The sequence below is a fragment of the Penicillium paradoxum genome (assembly GCF_028828445.1).
Source record: "Penicillium paradoxum strain IBT 22861 chromosome Unknown utg000005l_segment0_segment0, whole genome shotgun sequence".
Lineage (NCBI taxonomy): Eukaryota > Fungi > Ascomycota > Eurotiomycetes > Eurotiales > Aspergillaceae > Penicillium > Penicillium paradoxum.
Genome location: NW_026643183.1, coordinates 4,026,439 through 4,051,537, shown reverse-complemented (window position 1 = coordinate 4,051,537; position 25,099 = coordinate 4,026,439). Strand labels below are relative to the sequence as shown.

The window sequence follows — 25,099 nt, the reverse complement described above, 5'->3', positions numbered from 1 at the left end:
GCTTGCAATTTGGAAAAATTTTGTGTTAGTCACTCGATGCCAGGACCAAATCTTATAGTCTGTCTCCCCATGCGTCTTGTGTTTGCAGCTGGTCTTGTTTCACTTTCAGCTTGTGCTCTTTATTCACAAGTTCGTCTTTTTCTTTGGTCAGATTGTCTAGTTGTGTCAACACTTCCTTGCTTTCTTCCAAGCGCTTTGCCAAGTGCCAAATAAAGGATAGGGTAGGTTCCGTCAGGGTGAGGAGAATCGAGGTTGTTGTACGTCTATAACTGCGATATGAAGAGGGGGGAACAGAGATGTTATGGAAAGAAAATGAGTCATTCCAATAGACTGCTCCGGTGCAGTCACTCGCAAATAATCTTGGAATGATGACTATAACTTTCCGGTCCCAATCATGCAAGTTTCACATAACCTGCCGGCTCCGAAAAGGGAAGGTTGACTGTATGGACATATCCATCTGCTATATACCAATCAAATACCTAGAATCGGGATAGATCACTAAATCAAGAGTATATTCTTATAGTCAATTTATAATTCTTCTTTCTTTTATCAGTAATACCGAGATACAGAATGGCCGAAAAAAAAGAATGCAGCTAGTGCGTAGCCTATAAAGTACATAACTTCGTAAAGTCCATAATCCCATAATCATCAAACCTCCTTACAAGGAGTCAAGTCTTTTTTGCCTTGCTAGGACGACCAAGCTTCGACGACCCCTGCAACTGATCCACCAATGGCCGATACGGCGACGCCAATACATGTTCCGGCGCGCGCTCTCGTCCCGGCTCCCCAGAACTCGGCCGACGTAATTGCTCTTCGTGCATGCGATCAAGCGGTTCTCCGACCACCTGATACTTGGCCCAGTTGATAGGGGGCATGCGAACGACATTCTGCGGAACAGGGATATGGCCAAAATTCGAAGCTGGTGAACCGTCGGGATTCGTGCGCTTTGATCCTTCTTCGTTGTCCTCATCGTCCCTCGCGTTATCCTCGGAAAACTGGAGTACCGCCCCGCGGTCCTCGGTCTTCAGTCGACCTGCTGCTAACTCGTGCGCGAATCCTTCCGGATCAGAGGCAGCGGCCTGCTTCATGCGATCGAGCGCCTGGATATCGCGCAGGCTTTGCTGCTTCTGCATCTGCAGGATCGAGATAGCGGAACGGAGTGCGATCGCATCTGGATTCTCGCTCTCGGAGATAGGGACTGGGGGAGGTTGGGGCTTGAAGACAGGCGGAGTTGCTGGGGGCTGTGGACCATGTGAATATTCTGTGTATCGTGGAGGGAAGTGTGATGTTGGAGAGGGAGATGCGGGTGGCGGGACGATTCTCGGCTCATTGGACGGAACTGGCGCAAGCTGGGCAAACACCGGTGTCACTGGGGAATAAGGTGGGCGTGGTGGGGTTCCCGGTTGATCTGGGATCGAAGCTTGAGCCTCGTTTTGTTGCATGATCGAGATTCGACAGAGTTGAAGAGGATCAAGCACGTCGGGGTTAAGTGGGGGGGAACAATCGTCTTTGATAAGGAGATGACGACAGTGGTTCCTGGATCCGCCACAATCACATGTGGAACAAGGAAGTCCAAGGCCAAAACAGAGACAAAGAAACTAGTACGGAGTAGATTGGACTTGGGCTGAATCTGACAAGCTTAGAAAAGCTTAGAAAGAACACATCGACTTGCAGGAACTAGTCTAGCATCAGATAAGAAAGGGGGCGTTGGTTATGCGCCACTTATCTGTAGTAGACTATTATCCGAAAACAACCAAGATGGTCTAACACAATAATATGTGAGATAGAAGAGTATCTCAGAGCTGTACTCCGTAAATAATACAATAACAATCTCTTCCTCAACCCTATAATCTTCTCTTTTGAGCTGAGCATGCGACATCAGCCCAGTTGACCGCCTCATCGTGGGCCCCTCACCGCCCGGAAAAATTTACGAAAGATCAGACCACTCGCTGTGGATGTTTCCATTTCTCTACAACCCCCAAAATGAAGCGCAAGACGGATACGAGAGCCTCGCTCGATGGCCATGCCCAGCCTCAGTCCAAGAAACGGGCGCTCTCCAGCGAGGAGGCCGCTGCCCGCTTCCGCGACGGTCTGTTCGACACCGCGGAGCAGCAGAAGTACACCAACGAATACGCCAGGTCTTCTCCGTAGGTGTACACAGGGAAATTAGCCCAATGTCAAACCACTGATAGTTATGGGCCTCTAGCTACCTTCACGGAGTCATTCATCCTCTGATCGAACCCACGCTCCTCCGCTCCGTCCGCAATGAGATTGAAACTCAGGTCTCTTTCACTGAGAAGGAGACGGATATCTACAAGATCTTCCAGTCTGGTGATCTTGCCAACCTCGATGGACTGGATGACTCTTCCATCTCGAAGCTGCCTTCAGTATTGAAGCTGCGCGACGCATTGTACTCCGCGCGATTCCGTGAGTACTTGTCCTCCGTGACAGGCTCAGGCAAGCTGAGCGGGCAAAAGACCGACATGGCTATCAACATCTACACCGAGGGCTGCCACCTTCTCTGCCACGACGACGTCATCGGCAGCCGTCGCCTCAGTTACATCCTCTACCTGACCGACCCCGACACACCCTGGCAAGCCGAGTGGGGTGGTGCTTTGCGCCTGTTCCCCACAACGACCAAGAAAGACGCTAAGGGTGAGGATGTCAAGATCCCCAGCCCGGACTACAGCCTCTCCATTCCTCCCGCCTTCAACCAGCTGAGCTTCTTCACTGTCCAACCCGGCGAGAGCTTCCACGATGTCGAAGAAGTGTACCACCCCCGCGAGGACGAGGATAAGACAAAGAAGCGCGTCCGCATGGCGATCAGCGGCTGGTTCCACATCCCTCAGGAAGGCGAAGATGGATACGAGGCGGGACTGGAAGAGAAGCTCGCCGAGCGCAGCAGTCTCGCACAGCTGCAGGGCCGCGGCGATATCTACGATCTGCCCCAGCCGCAGCCTGTGTCTTGGGAAGAGCCCGAGGTCGAGGGCAAGGGTAAGGGCAAGGTGGAAGAGCAGGCCGAGGGCGAGTTCACAGAGAGTGACCTTGGTTTCTTGCTGCAGTACATTGCGCCTTCATACCTGACCCCCGATATCGCAGAGGAGATGTCCGATGCGTTCGCAGCCGAGTCCTCGCTCAGCCTTGAGCGATTCCTCAGTGATAAGTTTGCTTCGCGCGTGAGCGCATACATCGAGGACCAGGAGAGACAGCCTCTCCCCGCTTCTGCGGACGAGATCGAGACACAGCGCGGCTGGACAGTTGCTCGTCCTCCGCACAAGCACCGTTATCTGTACCAGCATGCTTCCGTCGAGAAGAGCTCCGAGAGCCCGATTCAAGAGCTGATGAACGTGCTCTTCCCATCGCAGCCCTTCCGGAAGTGGCTTGCTCTCGTTACCGGTGTGGATCACCTCACTAGTCACGATCTGCTTGCAAGACGCTTCCGTCGTGGTGCGGACTACACTCTTGCTAGTGCGTACGAAGGCGAGGAGCCTCGACTTGAGTTCTCGCTCTGTCTTACCCCAAGCACTGGGTGGGAGAAGCAGGAAGATGAAGAAGATGAGGATGAGGACGAGGACGAGAACGAGGATGGAGAAGCTAAGGCTTCCTCTGCCAAGTCTGAGCCTAAGGAGAAGACCGACGATGCCGTAGAAGGTCCTGCACTTGGTGGATACGAGATCTACATGGCTGGCGATGAGGAAGAGGATGAAGAAGAGGACCCCGAGAACGCTGATCAGGTCCTAGGTCCGAAGAAGACCAAGTCTGATCCCGCTATCTACCGCTCTGCGGGTGCTGATGAAGATGATGGTATCCTGTTCAGCACACAGGCTGGATGGAACCGCCTCAGCATTGTGCTGCGTGATAGCGGCACCCTCAAGTTCGTCAAGTACGTCAGTGCTGCGGCGAAGGGTGATCGATGGGATATCACCGGTGATATCGGTGTTGAGTTTGAAGAAGGTTCTGACTTTGAAGATGACGAGGATGAGGATGAGGATGAGGACGAGGGCGAGGACGACGAGTAAGTCATTGCCACGCTGGCAGCACCAAAGCCCCTTCAGCAGTCCATATTCCCATAAAAAGATTGTAGATACTATAAATATTTGGCGCTTATACGACTTGAATTGAATTGACGAGATAATACTTGACATCTCCACTCCATATCAGACCGTATTTCTCCATACAAGTGTACGCAGGTCCTCGGCTGAACATACACACCTCTGGATACGTTTCTCCAACAATCCATCTCCAAGACACGGGTCCACAGGGGATTAACTGAAATCTAGGCCTAATAATGGACATGTTACACCTGAGTCAGTTCATTTCAATGTTGGGCATCGCCAATATCGCCACCCAACAAACCCACATCGCGTTCAACACTCGATTTCCAGCCAGACTAGCCCATCCCTACATCAGATGGCAAAACACATCCACAACGTCTCCCACCAAGCCCCCAACCTCCATCTCCCATCCTCCAGATATCCAGGTAACCATTGACATCATTCCAGCGGCTGGAACGCTAAACACGCGGACCCCACTGAAACACACATGGCGAGGATGAAGCACATCCAAGACCACGCAAGGGCACAGATAATTGGGAACTAAATGAGGACTAATAATTGACTATTCCCGACTAATTTCGACCCCAATACAAGTGGGACGGAAAACAGAATCACCAAATATGTCGACAAGTGGAGCCTGCATCTCAACAGTGTAAAAGGGTATGCATCCCACATGGCGACGTAGCAAGGAGTCCAGGAGACGGCTGCCCGTGGAATTCTCATGCAAGACAAAACATGTTGGGGATTTTGGGTCTGCGACATCAGCGTTATTGAGTTTTACCCCTTCCCAGCTTGGGTAGCTATTTGTGACATTCGACACGCGATGGACGAACTGGGTTCGAAGATCTCTGTAGGTCTAGGTAAGGGGTATGCCACGATGAAGGAGTGGGAGATCGTGGAATGATCTGCCAATTATATTGGGTTGTTGGAGTCATAGGTACGTATGTGGGATTATCCATGGAATTGGATACAGACTGCGTGAGTACTCCGTGCGCTGGGGTTCGATGGCTTCTTATCCACCGTATGCTGGGAAGCCGTGCTATTCGCCCAGGCCTTCAACGAGGGGATGGCTTTGGGCGAGGCCACTGGTTTGTTTATTTGGTGGCAGGGACACGGCCCTCGCTTTAGGCAACAGCTGGGAGCAACCTGCTTCCATTCGGATTTGAACTATTCCAAGGCTTGCTTCGAAATGATCGATGTTCGCATCGCTGTACCTGTAGACGCCATTCTTGAGGTTAGGAAAGGAGAGATGCAGGTATATCTGATGTCGCATGTTATCTGCATCCTCGATTTGCCTGTTCTGTACGGAATTCCCATGATAATCATGGTTAGCACTTGCATGTGCATCAGAGTCACTGCCTCTTTACCCCGTACTTGCGAATAACATGATCTGTATCTCCGCGGACCGTCGTCTGAGATAAGGGGATAATGACAAGGTTTCTGTGGCATTACATAGTTATCATTCTCGGAGTACTCCGTACAGGAGGGATAACAGACCAGTCACTCGGTTGTTGCTCGGGCCTCGGGATATGCCTATATATAGTTTAGACAAGATACAACATATACCGAATACATCTCACGATAAGAGATGAGTAGAAAATATACTCCGTAAAGGTTGGAAGATAATATACCTGTGATCCTCGAGAAATCAACCCTCCGTCAAAGACCCTTGGGCCCATACCATAGACACCCATAACCCTCTGCCCTGATATATACATGTGTAGCAACATTTCCATGATCAGGATGATATCCTCGATATACTCCATGGCATTAGGCGCCTCCATGGTCTAAGCTCCTATTTGCCGACGTTTAGCGCCCAGTAAGCCAACTATGGCACGGAATATATACTGCACCCGATGAGCTACCCGAGTTAGGCGCTATATCTCGAACGAGCCTCAACATCTCTAGATCAGACGGACGCTTAAACCACGTTATATTCGCATCTTACTCCAATCTTAATGCAGCCCATCTGTAACACCCCTAGATAATATTCATAACTCCCAGACAACTGCCTACACGTCCCTGCAAGGACAGCATGTCTACAACAGATGATACCCCATTCGGCACAGAGCCACGATTAAACTTCGAGCTCACTGGACTCTACATCCTCCTTCCAGACCGCGGCGAGAACTGCTACACGTTCCGTTGGAGCCTCTATCTGCACTGAACCACGAGATCAGGCTAGATGTACCATCTAACCAAGGAAACCGACAAAAACGTCTGGGAATTCCAATACACCAACGACGAGGATCTCAGCTACAACCCGTCCCTCCTGGTGGCATTCAAGATAGGATCCTCCAGCTAGTCTGGTAGAACGTCTCGTCTCAGCCACCAAGTCAGTCCGACAACGCGAGGACATCTCCTGCCGGACATGGCTGAAAGAAGCACTCGTTGCATTATTGGACGAGGGATATATCAGCCTTCCACAGAGCGTGGACACCATAGAGATCGAAGCGACCAACCTCCCGTTGCAAAATAAGACCCTCGATAGGAGGAACGGTAGTGCCTAGGGTGGGGCTGGAAGGAAAAAAAAAAAATGCTCACACTCGGAGTCGAACCGAGGATCTCATCATTACTAGTGATGCGCTTTACCACTAAGCCATGCGAGCTGTTATTGGAAAGTGTGGCGAGGAATGGAATTAAGTGGGGAGTAATGTCCAGAGCAGGACCGCAAACGGGAGCAGGTCGGTCATTGGCTCTCTCATTCCGTGGCATTATCCCGCGGCGAGTGGAAATAAGCAGAATTACCTTTCGCGGTACAGACACCCCATAGTCGTTGACTAACAATACTTGGCCGGACGAATGCGAAATGGTGTTACGTGGGTCCGCGGGTCAGTGGAGAGAGTGGGCAAGGTCTGGACTGGGAGTGGCTAGATGGGTTTTACATCACATTCTGAAAAAAAATCCCGGTATCTCAAGCTTGGTCTGTATGTAACGTCTAAGCTTTGACTGTGCGTTCCCCCAACTTCGGGGATGAGGGGCCGGGAAGGATCGGCGGTTCATCTGTATAGGCAAATGGGAATGGGAGTGTATGGGGAGGACGGAGTAGTGCAGACGCGTGGCTATTATTGCATTCGACAACTCCACGCAGCAGGGTTGGGTTGGAGACTATAGAAAGACTATTCGAATATTGAATTCGTGATATCAAGTTAGCCATGTGAGGGTCTATGATTTGGAATGGTGAAGCCCCCCAAAAAAAGACCAAAAAGAAACATATGGCGCCCCCTGTCCGGTACGATCCGCGTGTCAAGACAGACTATTGGGATGAACAGCAAGGGCCACGATTCCCCGTGGGAGGCCACGGTGTTGGAACCAGATGGGAATGCATCACGAACTCTGGGCAATGCATAGCTCATCCCTTTACAGTGTGGACATAGATAGAGTCGTACTGAGAATTCCGGATCTCCGATAAGGTACCTACCTAGGTAAGTAGTGTCCTTGAAGTATGGAGCAGTGCTACGGTGGCAGAAGTTCGAGGAATGTACTCCGTCGAGACATTCTGCAAGGGCCATGTGGCAGAGAGCGATGATGGACGTTGGACGACGCCACAGCATGTGGCGCCGTCGGCGAGACCGTCGGTTTTGGGGGTTTTTTTTCTTTTTTTCTTTTTTCTTTTTTCTTTTTTCTTTTTTTCTTTTTAAATTGCTTTTTGGGTTCTTTCGGATTGAATGCGATTTCACCATCCAGGTTTAGCGTGTATTACCGTTTTACCCTGTATCCGATACAACCCATCTATTTCGGGATCAAACATCAAATCGACACATCAACCAAGCCACCTGGCCAATATCCACCGTTTCGCAATTAGAGTGGCGTAGGTGACTACCCCTTGAACCGCTTTGTCTCAAAGATGAACAATCCCCCCTCGGAGAGTCTCTTTTAGGGAGTACAATAGGATAGTTCTGGGACATCTCATGGTGGCGATCGCCTACCGTCAGGGAGCCACGCAAAGAAGCTTGATCATATTCGCCCAGTGTCCAGGTCACACTGAGCTATCCGGAATCGGGGGAATCCCCAACCTGCCACCAGTGAATTGATCAGTATCTCGGTGAAAATAGCCGCGCGACATGGGGACTGTAACCCCGTCTTTGACAGGTCAACATGTGATGATTCGGGCGGGACGGGTGGTTGCATAGACTCCGGTATGAGGGTCAAGCTTATGGGGTTTCCCGTCTGTCTGTGTCCGAGGTGTTACAAACAGAGAGATGGAGTGGATCATCGTGGTTTGGTCTGGACGTCCAAATGCCCCCAAGGCAACGAGGCAAACCCGACGAGCACGGAGTATAGAACGGGGTAGACTATCTATGACAGAATCACCGATCTGGCGCAAAGGTACCCCCTTCGGTGAGTAAGAGATGCCATGTGTGGGACTGAAGAAAAGACCTCGCATGGGAGACAAGGATTGTACAGGGATGTCCGTATTGGGTACTTGGGTACCTGTTGATTTCCCCGGCCAAACGAGACCAAACGGGACCAAACGAGTTGGGCAGTTGAGGGCAGGGATGTAGATGCTACCTTTTGCGCCCCGAGATTGCCGATCAACCCTGCATCCTCATGCCATGTGTCCAACGTCAAATGAGTTACGGTTTCCGTTCCCAGCCCTCCGTACCTCTCCATTTCATCCAACGGGATTCTGCAGACGCCCCGGTCGCAAATGCAGTTTGGATGGAAGAAGAAGGAGACTCAACTCGTCCTCTGCAAGGGAGCCACGTGAAGAGAAGATCGACATCTGGCAACGACGAGTATGGACTCGAGGTGATAGTCCCAAATGCCCCCAAGGAAACGAACGGGACTACAAATAAGAGGGAAAAAAAAGAGAGAAAGAGAAAAGAGCCAAAGCGAACAAGAGTGACGTGAAGACTGAACCAATGCAACGAAACGTGTTCTCCTTGCTTTTCCCAGGGATCCTATTCTTCAGTGCCACGGGGGGAATGTGTGGATATTGGACTCTTGAGGGCAATAAGTGTATGGAGCAGTCCAGCAAATCGAGCACCTTACTCCCCAGGGTCAGCCTCGTGGCACACAGTTGCAGTAGGGCCTTGGCGGTAATACCAGTACTCCGTACATTCTTCATTTCCTTTTTTTTTTTTTTTTTTTCATTTTCATTTTCATTTTCATTTTTTTTCCGAGATTCTTTTTTCATTCTTTTCTTCTTTCGTTGGTATTTGACCGATTTTCTTGGGATTCCTTTATTGCCTAAGAAAGGGGGGGTTGATATGCCAAGGTGAACCCAGCAGTAATCAGACGTATTAAATCCGAGAGGAACAGAGGAACAGACGAATAAGACGAATAACAGAAAATCACCAAAAATCACCAAAAATCACATAACATTAATCACGGGAAAAAGAAAAAGAAAAAGAAAAAGAAAAAGAAATCCAGAAAATCCAATAAAAATCCAATAAGACGTTCGACTCGAAAGACTCGAGTCTCCAATTTTCGGAAGTTGGACCTTTAAACCTTAGCTTTCTGGCTTCTGGACTTCTCGCTTTACTTCGACTTTCTTAATTTCTCCCTCGACTCTCTATATACCCTAATATCCCCCACTCTTTCGGTAAGCTCCATCTTGTTTGGCCTGTGTTGCCTGTCTAACACATGTCTAGCTTTCTAGCCCTTCACCTGCGAATTCTACTGGAAACTCGGAAACTTTGACACACCCTCGCAGCGAATTCGACCGTTCCACCGTGAATCGTTTCTCGAGCAATTGAACCTCGACCTTCTCGAATATGCGATAGGGTGGAAAAAAAAAAGAGCGGACGCCCTCGACATTTCATCTCATCTTTTATTTCCTGGATCAGACTTGCAATCATGGATCCTTCTGTCGCACATCGGCCGTGGGAGGCGGTTTCAGGGCCTCAGACACCCGGCTCAACACAAACCCTCCCCTCCATCTCGACCCTTACCGCGAATATGCCGGGCGCCGGAGTCCCCGCGGAGAAATCACCCGGGAATGCCTCATTGAACACCATCGAGCGGGATTCGGGGAATTGGTCAATGCCGCAAAGCACAAGTAGGAGACCCTCGCCAAGTATGGATTGGGAGCGGCGCGGTGCTGACCATGTAGGATCATCGACCTACTCCACGACGACCAATGGCAACGGCAGCAATTATCCCACTCTCAGCTTCATTGCGGCGTCGCAACCCTCCCCCAATCGCGGACACCCGGCAGTCGACCGCTCACCTTACCCCCACGATCAATCGAATACCCCTTCCTCCGCCGGCACCCAACAACCCTCCCCGAACTTCAATACCCAGCCAACTCCCGCCCTTCCTTCAATCAATCAAAATTATGAAGTTCCCTCCCAACGAATCAGCGTGGCAGAGACCACCGAGTCTCGGCGCAGTAGCGTGGACAGTCGCGTGAATCAGGGGATCAGCTCTCTGGCCATTAACCCCGCTTCGCCCTACCACAGCACCAATGCCTCGCAGTCTTCGATTGTCTCAAGTCTGCAAAGAGAGCGAGGCATTCCGACCGACATGAACTCATACCGAGGCCCTCGCTACTCAGGTGGTACCCAGCCTCTCTCTCCTCTGGGCCCCCGCGCGACCGACCAGCAGCGGAGTTTTGCTGCTGGTCGGACCGCTCCAGCGATCTCTTCGAATCCTCGTTCGGAGATTTACAACGCCGAAGCACCCACTGCGGGTATGGCGTATGCCTTCCCAGATCCGGACATGGCGCGCTCGAGCTCTGTCTCTTCCAAGGGGGAGTCCAATCCCCCGTTCTCCCGAAAGGGCAGCATGGCGGAGTCCATGAACAGCATGTACTCCGAACGGATGCCTCGAGGACAACACGGTAAGACCGAACACCGCCAACCACCCTCCGCATGCGCACTTCGTTCTAAACAAGTTTGGACAGACCTACCCCAAAATGTACACCACCATTCCCTCCAACACAAGGCAGTGCGAGAATTGATTGGCGAAGAAGAAGGCCCGCCAGGCAGCACACCGTACAGCCGCACACCCGAACTTCGGGTAACGCACAAACTCGCCGAGCGCAAGCGCCGCAGCGAAATGAAAGATTGCTTCGAAGCGCTCCGACTGCGTTTACCCCCCGGGCAAACCAATAAGTCCAGCAAATGGGAAACCCTCACCCGGGCGATCGACTATATCGCCATGCTCGAGAAAACAGTCGCGCAATCGCAACGCGACCGCAATGTGATGCAATCGGAGATGGAGGAAATGCGCGCCCAGCTCAACCAAGCCAATGCGTCCCGACCCCCATCCATCTTCGAGCATCAAATGAACGCCAACCAAGTCAGCGGACCGCCGCAGGGCTCAGTCTTTGGTGGTTTCGGCAATGGTGTGGGTCAGGATCAGCCGCGCACGCTACCGCCTCTCATGAATGGCTCTGTTGCGCCCATGCAGGGCATCGAGTATGAACGGCGGTAGATGTGAAGCGTGGTCGTTTGTGCTCAGCAGATGCGATGCGATGCTGTAAGGAAGCTGTGTATGAGATATGACTAGTCACGCTGCAAAACCTATCATCAACGACATGTGTTCACCTTGTTTCTCTATATATCCCTATTTTATAGACGCGACCTTCGATTTTCGGGGTTGGTTTATATTTTGTTTTTTTTTTTCTGGAGTGGTCTCTGCTATTTTGTTATTTCATACCCGCAACTGCTTTTGCTGTTCTCTGGCCACTCCTCATTTTGCATGGAATACGATAGGACTTACCTGGGAGTCACTGGGATCTTCAATCTTCTGTACCAATTCACAACGCATCTGGTATCATTTGTCCTGGGAAGTGGAGTATCGACGTCCGTCTCCACACAGTAGAAGAGCCGTGGAGTACGGAGTAGTAGTACCACGAAGAGAATCAAAAGATCAGACAATGATTGTTTCAAGTTTTTCCTTGTCTATAAACGATTTCTATAAACAATCCCCCTCTTCTATTTTCAGTCCACCAATCCTTTCGTCGCTTCCAAGCGCCCGACCCCGGCCCGGCGCGTAGAAACCGGCCTCGGCCTGACACTTGCATCCAATCCATCACCATCCATTCGACTGTCCCTGTTGATCTTCCTGCCACTGGTCCAATCGCGGAGCTTGACAGAGCACAATGTCGCTAGCTGCAGCAAGCTGTCTGGGACCGGTGCAGAAATGCACCGCCAACGACCATCATTGGTAGTTAGCGCCCAGGGTTTGTTTATAGCTCTTGTACGGAGTAGATGGGGCTGGACTATGATGCTTTGCAGAAATAGAGCTTATTGTCTAGATTCTCGGGGCCTTTTCTCTTCAATTTGATCTCTCGGAGGATATCTGCTTTTCTTTGTTTTTGTTCCCTTTCTTCTATTGTTTCGCATTTGGTCAATAGACTCTATTCACATTGCATCTCCATTCTCTTTCTTCCCATTGTTTCACTTGCATTGCCTGGCGCCTAGGGGATATTATATTTACTAGAAAAGGTGCCTTTGTCTCGCCACCGGCTGGTCATCTCTTTCGTTCTTTCATCTGAAGTTGCGTGACGTATGGTATGCAGACACTTCGAATCCTGTGCCCGCAACTGACATCTCGAAACTACTCAGTCTACTGAGTCAAATCCAGATTCGAGATGCTCAAACGACAAAAGCCACAACCGGACCTCCAGGTTCCAGTCCCGAACTTCCCACTATCCTCGCCGATAAGCGAAGAGATCGCTAGTCCGTCCTGCTCCTCGGCAGAAGATCACGACGAAGAAAGAGACCGTCCCTTTGCATTTCTAGCCAAGGCAGCACGCCAAAAGCTTGAGGGCAAGACCAAAGATGAGAACCGCTCGCCGGGTACCTCGCACCGGGAAGCCTCAAGGCTGAATATCCGCGGTATCACGAAGAAACGGAAAAGCGTTGCGAAACCAGTCGGCCTGAACCTCGTTACGGATTTCACTTTGGCACCGGTGCCAGCGAGGAAACAGCCCCCCACGGAGAATATACAAGTAGCGGCCCCGTTCGTTGATCTGAATGATCTGAAGCTCCTCTCGAAGGTGCGAGAAAGGGAACGCTCGGCGCAGAAATCAAAGGATTTGTTCAGGAAACGAATTTCTCGGGGCTTTCACAAGCTGCCGGTGGGAATTGCGCAAAGCCCAAGTCAGCCTAACAATACAAGCTGGTTTCTCAATCCTCCAGACGATGATCCGTTCCACGATAGACATGAGCAGGCAATCTCGCCTTCGGACCGAAATGTGATGATTGGACTCGCGGTGCCGCGAAATGAGTCGATTGAAAGATCAAGAGAGTTTGATACTGCTGGTGCACCTCCCACACCTACGATTATCGTCACGCCGGCAAGAGAAGAAGCACCATGGAACGCAGCGAGCTCGAGCACTGAGATGCTCCGGCCAAGAGTAACATCGAGTATCTATTCCCAACCCACACCGCGTCTCTGGCAATTCCAATCAGATATCCCGCCTGTTCCAGCGATCCCTATGCAACATGCAGCTACCACAAAAAGCACCGGCTCTGAGCCTGAATATAATAATACCGGAGTGGAAATAAACGCCCGCCTTTCACCCGCTTCCAGCTGGGAGGATGCCAGTCCACCCGTAACACCTGGAAGAGAGCATACAAGCATCCAACAGACTCGCCTCAGCGTCAACACAGCAGACCCCGATCGACCCCAATCCCAGGGCTGGTGGACATACCTCCTCTCCCCGTTATTAAACCGCTCAGCCAAATCCCCACTGAGCCCATCCTTCCCTCGAGATTCGCCCTCCACTCCGTCCCCGACAACAACCCGCACCCGGCCAAGACAATGGATACAGGAGAAAGAGATATCCTGTTTCTCACCTGATACACCAGAGACAGCGGCTCCGATGGGCGAGAAAGCATTCGAGATGTCTCGATCCTTCTCAGAAGATCAGCAGGGTGTCGAGCGCCAACAATCCCCTCCACCGGCATATGTCTCGAATGTCTCGTCTAGGCAAAATACCATGTCGTTTATGTTTGGTAGTCAGGCAATTCAAGGCGAAGCAGCTGAGTACTACCAAGCCTGTGCGCATGAGTTATTCAGCAAGGCGCCGTATTTCGAGTGTTGCAATCATATCTGCTCGATAACGCCTGTTCACCCTACCGTGGTTCCTGCCGGAGCAGTAGGGACTGGAAATGAGGATAGCAGTCGGGGCCTGGCTCTTGTTGCACTAGATTCTCCAGATCCATCTGGTCTTGAAGCATCACGTTCAAATGAAAGTCTCACCCAGGCTGCCTCGGCACAATCGACCAAGAATGCCGGGTTGCTTATTGATATCGACTCGCCTCGTCCTGAAACGATTTCAACGAAGATTTCGGATGGATATGCTGCTCGCACCAAGGAGGTGCAGGTGGACTCGCCCATGTCGGATTCTAGTTCTGATTTTTGGAATTCGTCTGTTGTTGATAAGGACGAGAGGGGTTCGACGATACAGAAATCTCGGGGAGGTGATGAGGAGTCTCGCTCGCAGCCTGCTGTCGCTCCTATTCCTGTTCCCGTGGCACCGGTGGAACCATCGCCTCCAGTGCCAGCACCAGCGCCAGCGCCAGCTGCTTTTGCTATGCCTGAGCCTGCTCCTGCTCCGGCTCCCATTCCAACTCCGGCTCCGGCTCCAGCTCCAGTACCTCCTCAAATCATCACCAACATCGCGCCCCCAGTGACTAATGTGCATTACACTTCGCCTCCACAGCAGCAACCCCTGCAGCCGGTCGTACAATATGTGCCTGTCTTTCATCAAGTAGGACAACCAGCAGAGCCCTCACCACAGGGGCAGCAGCCACAACCACAGGAGCTCTCACGAGGAATCCCTCCTCCAGAACGACCCCCTCGCGTCGTCTCATCTCGGTCGGAGTGGCCATGGGGAGACGCACAGCCGCAAGAACAGACACAGACTCAAAAGCCAGCAAACCAAGGACAAGTAACGGGGTTCGAATGGGCGTTTGATCAACCAGAACAACCACAAGAGCCTCCCGTTACACGAGAGCCACAAGCTCCGCAGACAGCATACGGTCAAGGCTTTAGCGTGGCCCGGAAACCGGTTTATGGTCATGTAGCCCAGCCTCAGGGACCGCTTGTCATTCAAGGACGTCAATCTGGATCCGGATGGCCGTTTGGTATCAACGCACATCCCCATTCGAATGCACCGCCGGTACCACCTCTGACTCGACCAGACTCTACCACATCCCAAACCCAGAATCAGCAAGAACAGCGTGAATCTGAGGAGCCGCAAACAGAAAGAGGACTGCCTCAAGAGTCGGGACTAGCGCCACTGCCACCGCAAGGGAGTTCGCAAGATTCTGAGCCTATCTCCCCGGGCTTCCAGCGGGCTGCTGGTGGACCTGGCTCAATCCCAATGTCTGATATGCAGGCACCAGCTCCTGCCTATACGCAGGTCTCCAGAGATGCTCCTCTGCCGCCACGATATGATGTCCAGCCACGCTATGACCACAATCCCGAAGCTGGAGTTTCCAGTGTCAATCCCAGTGGGGCAATAGGGCCTTATGAGACTCGTCGCCGCAGGCTTGAACGGGAAGACGCTGCTGGCCGACGGTTTTGTGGACTCTGGCGCGGCCGGGGCCCGTTTAGCAAGAAGAGCGGACGTCCTGGACGTGAGGGTCGCACACGACGGAGATGGTACTTTGTGATCTGCATTTTCTTCTTTATAATTGTGCTCATTGCCACTATTTTGGCGATCACACTGACAAGAGACGGACATTCGACTCCTATTCAATCGCGGTGGCTTAACCTGACAGGTTACCCGCCCATCCCAACAGGAATTGCAACACTTGGTGGCACGCAGCCTCAGCTTGAGAAGTCGACTTGTATCACTCCTTCTTCGATGTGGAGTTGTGCTCTGCCCAAGGAACAGCAGGATGACAATGAGCCGTACAATGCGAACCAGCCAAATTTCCGCGTTTCTATCCAGTTCCGCAATGGCACGTACGATAACTCCACCACCGTTGGCTCGAACTCTACAAACAACCTCCGCATCAGGGATGACATGTTCAATCCATCGCCCGCAGCTCCTAGCGATGTAGAGCAAAGCTTCCTCGGCCAATACACAGATAACAACACAGTACCCTACGCCGGCGAGGGAACCCCATTCTACATGTCAATCCTCTCCCCCGTCCCTCTCGCCTCCGCAAACATCTACCGCCGCTTCATCAACCCCAACAGCACCGCCTACCCCAACATCTCCTCCATAATCCCCGCTCCAGACGAGCACGCCGACGGCACCCCCGCCGCCGCAAAGCTTTACCCCCTCTCCTCCTCCCAACCCATCCGCCTCTACAACCGCGGCCTCCCAACCGAACACTACGGCTTCTACACCTACTTCGACAAATCCATCTTCCTAACCTCCCAAACGCAATCCCAACCAAGCGACACAAACGGCGGCGTCTCCAAATCCACCGCCGAATACCGCTGCACCTGGTCCCAAACCCGCTTCCTCGTCCAAATCTGGACCCAACCCGACAAAATCGGCCGCCGTCTCCTCCCACCAAACAATACAACCGCAAACCCAACCTCAACATCAACCAGCACGCCCACATCCTCATCCTCAGCAACTGATTTCTCCCGCCCCGGCTCATTCCCATACCCGGTGACGATAACGCTCGACCGCCACGGCGGCGCAGAGAAAAAGAAAATGCTCTACTGCTACCCCATCTCAGAAGGCCGTTACAACATCACCGGTGCGCAGCTGCAGCTCGAGGATCGCGCTGTGGGTGGTGACCTGGTGAATCCGGCTTCGGGGCTTTTCAAGGGTATTGACGGGAAGCATGCGAATGGGAGTGTGGAGGAGTACGGGGGTGTTGACGGGGGTGCGGGAGGGTGTGGGTGTCAATGGGTGAATTGGATATCAGCTTCATAGATTCTATTTTTTGCATGATTGGTATGGAGAACTGGGTTTTTGCATTTTTTTTCTTTTATTCGGTGTTTCGGCGGCTTTGAATTCGTTTCTTTAAATGACCTCTATACATGGAAAGTAGTTCATGGGAGATCAAGTATTGCCCTCGAAAACTATGTATCTATAGGTGATTTTGTGTATGCAACCCTTGGAGCCTCTTACGATTTCAAGCCCTAAGCCCACGTTACATCAGCCAGCGAATCTTGAACTTTAAAACTATAATCGTAAACTCAAATTCCAGCCCATATCGAGTGGGTAGTGGCTAACGCCACCCGGTCCTGCAGGGACGTCTGGGCTGCTTTGGACTTGCAGCTATTAATAGAGTATGACCACCAGAGTGCCTGAGGTTGCATATTTGGCGCTGTTAGAGTTTTCCGAGGTTGGAATGGAGTCTATGAGGTTGAGCTTTTGTTTATGATTTCGGTATCCAGGTAGTATAGCAGATAGATTGTGAAGAATTTTCCAAGTGGAAACAGTCTACGAGTGGCTTGTATACTGGATTTATATATCAAAGTGTCATAGTATACCAGTGTTCAATGAAGCAAATGAAGTACAGTATTTCATAAGATTGAATCTTCGAACTAGAGTCATATTAAACATTGGTATGTATCCCCATCTAATAAAATAAAAACAACCATATCCCCCAACGCCTATCTGAAGATCCCAATATCTCTCATTTTCCACACAATAAACTCCATTCATCAGGACAGGAAGACCAAAGAAGAGAGAACTGGCTATCGACAGAACAAAAAAACACCATTAAGAAAGAACCAGGGACATTAAGAGGTGAACACTTTTATGCGAGGAGCATGACGGCACCGTAGATGACACTGCCCATAACAGCGACGAATCCGAACTGAGGAGCGGTGATCTTGGAACCAGGGTTGGCGGGGTTGAAGCCGGTAGAGGTGGGGGAGGCGGGGGTGTTGTCTGCACCGTTGCCAGAGCCGGAGCCAGATCCAGATCCAGAGCCTGAGCCGGAGCCTGAGCCGGAGCCGTTGCCGTTGCCGTTGCCAGAGGCGTGACCGTTGCCAGAGCCGTTGCCAGAGCCGTGACCGTTGCCAGAGCCGTTGCCAGAGCCGTTGCCAGAGCCGTTGCCAGAGCCGTTGCCAGAGCCGTTGCCAGAGCCGTTGCCAGATCCGTGGCCAGAGCCGTGGCCGTTGCCGTTGCCAGAGCCGTGACCGTTGCCAGAGCCGTTGCCGTTGCCAGAGCCGTGGCCGTTTCCAGAGCCGTGGCCGTTGCCAGAGCCACCGCCAATGATGCCACCAGCACCGCCGGAGGGAGCGGGAGCACCAGCACTGCCGGAGGGAGCGGGGGCACCAGCACTGCCAGAGGGAACAGCGCCGGGGGCCTTGGTGGGGACGCTGACGGGGATGGTGGAGGCACCGTTTCCAAGAGTGGTGAGGACACCGCCGTTGCCGCCACCGTTGGTGCCGTTGTTGGGGGCACCAGTAATGATGGGCTGAGCGCTAGTTTGAACACCGGTGGCAGCGGGAGCACCGGTGGGCTGGAGCTTGACGATGCTCTTAGCGTGGACAGGAGGTTCCTGCTGCGTGGTGGCAATGCCAGCCTGGACGCCGGCGGCGAGGGCCAAGAGAGTGATGGAGGGACCGGTGAAGTGCATTTTGGAGGATAGAAGCGATTGAAATAAAGCAAGATAGTTTGTCTTAACGAGTGATGGAGCTGGGAATGGGGTTAGTATAAGGCTCTTAGGGCTGTGGTCGGACCACTAAAGAGAGAGTGGATGTAAAAGGCTTACCTGGAGTGAGAAGGCCGATGTGATTGAGATATGAAACTGATGGAGACTTGAGACGAACAGGACCCCATACTTATAGATGGTACGGAGGAGATGTTTCGAGCTGTCTCAATCCGGTCTGTAGATCACTTAAGGTTGGTTGGTGATGACATTAATTAGTCAAGAACAAAAACTTCAATTTTGGGTATGTGCCTGATTGAGTTGTGCCTAGCTGTCAATGGGAGCCTCAGTCAAAAGTGTGGGAACGGCCAACCTCCGGATGCAGGCAAATGGCGGCCGAACAGGGCCCCACCATGCAACCCTGGGACAAACGGTTTCGCCCGGCGAGACGAGCCGAGACCGTCGTGAACTCGGCGTTCGTCCGAAACACAGGGCGCCAGCAATCGGGGCGTGTCACGTGATGCATATCCCAATGGGGAAGGTAGGGGGTGCCGAAAGCGGATATCGATGTGAAACACCTCATACTAACGGAGGATTCCAGAAAAAGCCACGTCAGTGCTAGCACAGTGAATGGTATGTGGAGCTCTTTATGAGTGGTCTGTTTCTGGTTGCTGCGAACACGTTATCTGGGTGCATGGTGTCTCAGTAGACAATGGGTGGAGGAGATAATCGATTCTCTGAGTGCGCTGAGGAGCTGGGGAGATGTCTTGGCCTTACGCTAAGAAAATTGGCAAGTAAAGTGCTCCACTAAGTGCTCCACTATCTGTGTTGTTATTAGGTGTGTACAAGGCTTATAAGTTATTACCGCGCCGAAGTATAAGACTGCTATGGTGGTCTGTATATCTGGTAGAACAGAGTTTGTCCCTCAAAGTGATAGAAAGCGATATCCGCTTAGATGAAAAATCAGCTGTAATTCTTTGCGGATAGCTAGCTGAGATCATACTGGCGGCACATTGAACGACCCAAAGTCATCCCTACATAGGGCAGATCGCCCTGCCGATCCATTTCTCACTGCATTCGGCTACCAGTGAGTTTGCATCAACAAACTTCCCCTGAAATGAAAACGCCCATGCTCAAGTATCTTTGCATTGTAACCCCGCGGTTCTCTGTCTTCTAATGTCCGTAACGTTCACATCAAGTCCAAAATCTCTGATCATTGTCATTTGCGATCGATGTGAGGAATGCTGGAGAGAACCTCGCTAGTCTCAATTGGTCCCGCTACATTATTGTCTCCCCACACTAGTCACAGTTTCGTAATCTACGTTCAGCTCTAGCTCCCACATATCTGCTTGATTTGCTCTGCCGTTTATTGACCTTTTCTTTCCGTTCTAGTGTTTGGATGTCTAGGAATTGCCTACTTCAGGTGCAAGACTCGCACTGCAAATACGTTGAACTAAAGATAGGCTCCGACATTCTTCACACGGGCCACACCGAAGCTCGTAACATTTCTTTGTCTCGAGAGAGCTCAACCAGGTCAAAAATGGGCTCAAGACTAAATTTCTGCATTCATACAGGCGAGCAATTCACGCCGCTAACAAAGCCCCGTCGTCTAGCTCGCTTACCGCACTGAGATTGCCGTAGTGATCATCACCAGAAGTAGTCATTGTAATTTCATAACCCCAGTATCGGCCAGATCGAGGGGCTGGAGTATTTACAACGATATGTTCTCGGTGCTATTTCCCTGGCTGTACTGTCTGTGCGGGACACCAGCTGGGATCACGACAAGGTTGTTTGGGCCGAGAACGTGCTTCTGCAGAGCTACTCAACTGATATTTCCCCCTCTAGAATCAGATAGTATTGGTCAAACTTGTGTATACTGGTACCAGAGTAGAGCCACCGGATTTGGTATACACTTCTGCATACATGACAGTAGTATTGGACGACCCGGAGGATGGATCTGCAAGTGGTAGAACTCTAAAGCCCCGAGGTGACTCAGTCATGTAAGATTGCTGAAGACAGCGGACATGGCCTCATGGTAGCAGTTCATGAAAGGCGGCTGCAACAGCAACCAGCTGATCCGTTGTTCAGCTGTTGGTTGGGTGGCTACCACTCCTTCGTAGGTAACGATGCTGTTATCCTTGCCAGTGCCCCCGAGATGCTACTGGTCAACAATATTGCAGGTTGTGTTCTCTGGCTCGTGGATTCTGGATGACTTTTGGGTAACTCGCTGCTGCTCTAGGGTGAGACTTTGCATCAGTCTCCGCGCCAAAGTAACTTCGGAACGGGAAATTCCGACTTCTTTATCGGGACCTTCATCAATGAGCTGCAAGAGATGCCTGGGTCAGCCACTGACACAGCGGAAAGAACGGGGTATCATTCCATACTCACTCACTCGTGGATCGGCTACAGCCTTTCTGGAGAAGGCATACACGTCGCTTGTATCAATACCCGAAAGTGAATATTGATCTTCTCATGTACACGTCAGCTTCCAAATGACAGGGAAATGTAGCTTATGATCTTACCGGGGTCATGAAGGTAACGGTGAAAGCCGTTGTGGTTTCCAGTGGATGCAGTTTGAGAACTCATATCGCCAGTCAACACGATTGACTCTACATGCTTGCGGTCAGGGGATAGACAGATGTTAATAAATCGTGAGGCCGCGAGCAGGTCAGATTGGCTCACTCGAGCAGTTCATTCTACGGTCTTTTTGGTCTATTCATATTGATATCCGCTGTCCGGGAGATGCGATTTATGTGATCCGAGGATATTAGCTGCATCCTCGTAAAGAAACGAAGTGGCCTATCGCAATCAATCATCGCGACTCGGACAGTTCTGTGCAGTAACGAAACGTCCCGTGATGAGTTCCTGGAATTTGAAAATCCTGTATGAAACTGGGTGTTCGAATTCTCGTCTTACGACCTTTGGAGGTGTTTCAGTCACTACAGAGTCCAATTGAGCCCACGACCGCCGTGAGAGTCTCCGATATGTATGGTCACTGGATGAAGGTCCGCGAGATTACTGACGACCGTGCATTCTGGATCACCAGACAAGTTTATCGCCTGGAGAGCATTTGAACTCTGTGCAAATCCTCTTGCAGAGCTCCGCGAGATCTTCGAGCCGATTTTGCACCCACTCGCATGATTTCCAGGTCCGTGTAATCGCGGAGAATCTAGGCTATCTGTTTTCAGCTCTTTGGACTGTCACTGAGTCTTGTTCTGCAAATTGATTAGTTTAAGAAACCAGAGCCTGTATATTGTACGAAGGTAGGCAAGTGATCAGGACGGAGAATTGAGCCATAAAAGGAGACAAATAACCTTGAATAATCATTTGACTTGAAGCAGCGCTTCTAGTCTCGAAGGAGCCCAGGAAATAACTCAAAGCCGATTCAATTGGATCACCATTAGCTTACAATATCCCACCGTCATGTTAAAATAAGAATCCGACGAGTGTCGACTGTCAGAGCTCGGACTTATCGCCAATGATTACCGCGTCTTGGCAAAGACCCGACGATCTCCCCTTCTCCAATTCAGCTCTTTTTCGATGTCTTCAAAAGGCTAGCAATGCGCCGTCCAGACCTCAGTCCTTCCCTTCTCTCTCCTGCAAACTACGACAACGATGCGTCCTCGTTGCGGTCCCCCTCCGAGCAGGACTCCGATTCCGACGATGACGCCCTCCTCGATCAGAACCGCAGTACCTTGGAAATCGCAGAACACGATCGCGCAGTCCTAGAAGATGAAGAGGAACTGGAGAATCTTCTAATCCGCCGTGGCGCCGGACTTGGGCTGCGGAGGATATTCAGTCCGCGTGAGGGCAGTGTGAAGATTGGGAAGACAAAAAAGGAGCGGCGACCGCGGAGGGGTCACGCCGTGAGCGAGTCAGTGAAGATGGGGAGCTGATGTATGAAATGGAAGAAGGAATTGGTGATGATAATGCCTCGCTCTTGAGTGATTCATCGCTGGAGGACGACAAAGACGAACATACATATGAACCGGTAAAGATGTACCGTGGCTAGTTTCAACGGTCCGCGCTAACATCTCCGTCGCATAGCCTCCACGACCGTCATGGCGAAAATTCCTGTTTATATTTGTATTAGTCGCCATTCTCTTCGTTATCCTCGTTCTCGGCGCATACAGAGCTTCGAGCGGTTTCCGAGCTTCACGAGCGCGTCCTGTGACCCTGCTCTCCAATGGCACAGCTCTCTTTGCGCCAACAACTATCTTCATCTCGCTCGATGGCTTCCGAGCTGATTTTCTCGACCGCGGTCTGACACCAGCACTGAACTCACTCGTCGCCAATGGTGTTTCGCCGCAGTACATGAAACCCAGCTTCCCAAGCGTCACCTTCCCCAACCACTTCACACTTATGACGGGACTCTATCCTGAAAGCCATGGAATTGTAGGCAATACATTCTGGGACCCAATGATGATGGAGGACTTCTATTATACCCATCCCAATGTCAGCATGCAGCCCAAGTGGTGGATGGCGGAGCCGCTGTGGGTGACTGCAGAAAAGCAGCATGTGAAAACCGCCATTCATATGTGGCCAGGATCTGAGGCGCATATTGGCGATCGAGAGCCGGCCTTTGTGGACAAATACAACGGAACAGAAATTCTGTCTCGCAAAGTGGATCGCATTCTTGAGTTTTTAGATCTCCCGGGTCCCGAAAATGAGTCGCAGTTAGCATCCGAGCGCCCGCAGCTGATCGCTGCTTATGTTCCCGACGTGGATCGAGACGGTCATAATTTTGGTCCTAATAGTACGGAAGTCCGGAAGACAATATCCCAAGCGGATAATATGATCGCCCAGGTCATGACTGGACTCGAGCAACGCAATCTCACCCAGATTGTCAACATCGTGGTTGTCTCAGACCATGGGATGGCCACTACCTCTACTAAAAGGTTGATTCAATTGGACGATCTGATCGATTATGATTTAATTGAACATATTGACGGGTGGCCATCTGCTGGTCTGCGTGCTAAGAATCCCGAAGATCTGGCAACCCTGCGGAAACAGCTGGAGAAGGTAGCTCCGGAGTACGAACATGCGTTCGAGTTCTATACACGGGAGACAATGCCCGAACGGTATCACTTCTCGAACAATGAACGCATTGCGCCGTTGTGGGTCATCCCCAAAACGGGGTGGGCTATCGTTGACCGGTCAGAGTTCGACGTCAAGGAGGCTTTTAAGACTGGCAAGGAGTATCATCCCCGGGGAATTCACGGATATGACCATGAGCACCCGTTGATGCGTGCGATTTTTATTGCCCGCGGCCCAGCCTTCCCGCACAAGCCTAACAGCCGGGTAGAGGCTTTCCGTGAGTGTCTACTCCAAATTATTGGTTATGATTCAATCTAACAATTCTGTATAGAAAACACTGAGGTATACAACATTGTGTGCGACTCCTTGGGCGTCAATCCTCTTCCAAGCAATGGCACGCTACGACTCCCGTTGAAGCCAGTCGGCCTCCACTCGGATAAAAACACGCCAGTTTTAGACACGCCTCCTGATCCCCCGACTCAAACTTCCGCAACAGCAGGACCGCTCCAACAGGTACCTAAACCCACCACCTCAGCCACCAAGGCAGCACCACCGCCAGTACCAGAATCCACCACTTCGGCTACAGAACCAGCACCCACCACGGATGATCAGAGCGACGACGAAAAGGGTCCGACATGGTGGGGCACTCTCTACCACAAGTTCGAGGACTTCAAGCATTGGGCTGGTGGAGTTGCCGATGCCGTTCAAGGCAAGCAGCCAGAGTCTGAAAGTCAATAGTTTTGTTCATTTCTGTCTATTTCGACCTTTTTCTCTCTATATATACCCATACCCATTGTTTATACATAATATTTGAATCTCCTTTTCTCTCTTCTATGATGAGAAAGGATGCTGGCTCAATTGGTTATCTCTTTCAAACAAGTCCAAGGTAATTACAACGGTAACCTGTCTTTTTTTAACGAAAAAAGAAAAAGATACCGTCATGCTGGGTAATTAAGAGAGAGGACAATCGTAGAGGAAAATACGAAATTCCAACTAATAATGTTATCTTTACAACACAGACTGCCCAGGTGGAATTCAAGAGTACGGATTGGGCTATTATAACATCAAATGACAGCAAAAGGTAGTCTCGCCGAGAAGTTCGAATCTCTGGGTCTAGAGTATGATGAGATTCCCATCCTATACCGTTGCAAAGTCTTATGGATCCTATTCTGCCTCAAAAAAAAAAAGCAGCTTGCATCCACTCACTTTATGAACCCTTCCATTGATGCCTAGGTAGCACCATACTGGCTTTTGAAGCGAGCCTATGATTTTTAAATGAGTAATGAAGGTTTGCTACTACTGGGCTATTTTAGGCCAATGCTTATATAGTTGAAAATACCTTCCAATTAAGCATTTATACATCACCGAAAATTTTGACAGTTGCACAATATGTTGAGATATATATAACCCACTATATGGGGGCCCTAAATATGATCACTCAAATACAGAGCTATTCAGGATCAACTCTGTATTTAAATGGAGCCTGTATGGTATTACATATTGGCATCATCTCTGTGAAACAGCAGTATC

General features: G+C 51.0%; 7 protein-coding genes across 7 annotated transcripts; 4 read left to right on the top strand and 3 right to left on the bottom strand.

Annotated features, from left to right (window-relative positions):
• Positions 1–668: 668 nt before the first annotated feature.
• Positions 669–1,442, bottom strand: N7457_006430 (uncharacterized protein; the record flags this gene model as incomplete). Its single annotated transcript, XM_057177474.1, has 1 exon — positions 669–1,442. One exon carries the CDS (start codon positions 1,440–1,442, stop codon positions 669–671), a length of 774 nt encoding a protein of 257 aa, XP_057031776.1.
• Positions 1,443–1,983: 541 nt separating this feature from the next.
• On the top strand, positions 1,984–4,019 carry N7457_006429 (oxidative DNA demethylase; the record flags this gene model as incomplete). The annotated part of the gene is made up of 2 exons (XM_057177473.1): positions 1,984–2,147; positions 2,207–4,019. The coding sequence occupies 2 exons, from the start codon at positions 1,984–1,986 to the stop codon at positions 4,017–4,019; spliced, it is 1,977 nt and encodes a 658-aa protein (XP_057031775.1).
• A 2,432-nt stretch (positions 4,020–6,451) lies between these two features.
• Positions 6,452–6,770, bottom strand: N7457_006428 (uncharacterized protein; the record flags this gene model as incomplete). Its single annotated transcript, XM_057177472.1, has 2 exons — positions 6,452–6,561; positions 6,602–6,770. The coding sequence occupies 2 exons, from the start codon at positions 6,768–6,770 to the stop codon at positions 6,452–6,454; spliced, it is 279 nt and encodes a 92-aa protein (XP_057031774.1).
• Positions 6,771–9,857: 3,087 nt separating this feature from the next.
• Positions 9,858–11,438, top strand: N7457_006427 (uncharacterized protein; the record flags this gene model as incomplete). The annotated part of the gene is made up of 1 exon (XM_057177471.1): positions 9,858–11,438. The coding sequence occupies one exon, from the start codon at positions 9,858–9,860 to the stop codon at positions 11,436–11,438; it is 1,581 nt and encodes a 526-aa protein (XP_057031773.1).
• Positions 11,439–12,600: 1,162 nt separating this feature from the next.
• On the top strand, positions 12,601–16,860 carry N7457_006426 (uncharacterized protein; the record flags this gene model as incomplete). The annotated part of the gene is made up of 1 exon (XM_057177470.1): positions 12,601–16,860. The coding sequence occupies one exon, from the start codon at positions 12,601–12,603 to the stop codon at positions 16,858–16,860; it is 4,260 nt and encodes a 1,419-aa protein (XP_057031772.1).
• Positions 16,861–17,692: 832 nt separating this feature from the next.
• On the bottom strand, positions 17,693–18,520 carry N7457_006425 (uncharacterized protein; the record flags this gene model as incomplete). Its single annotated transcript, XM_057177469.1, has 1 exon — positions 17,693–18,520. The coding sequence occupies one exon, from the start codon at positions 18,518–18,520 to the stop codon at positions 17,693–17,695; it is 828 nt and encodes a 275-aa protein (XP_057031771.1).
• Positions 18,521–22,092: 3,572 nt separating this feature from the next.
• N7457_006424 (nucleotide pyrophosphatase/phosphodiesterase family protein) lies at positions 22,093–24,307 on the top strand (the record flags this gene model as incomplete). Its single annotated transcript, XM_057177468.1, has 4 exons — positions 22,093–22,390; positions 22,444–22,523; positions 22,580–23,846; positions 23,901–24,307. 4 exons carry the CDS (start codon positions 22,093–22,095, stop codon positions 24,305–24,307), a joined length of 2,052 nt encoding a protein of 683 aa, XP_057031770.1.
• Between the last annotated feature and the right edge of the window lie 792 nt (positions 24,308–25,099).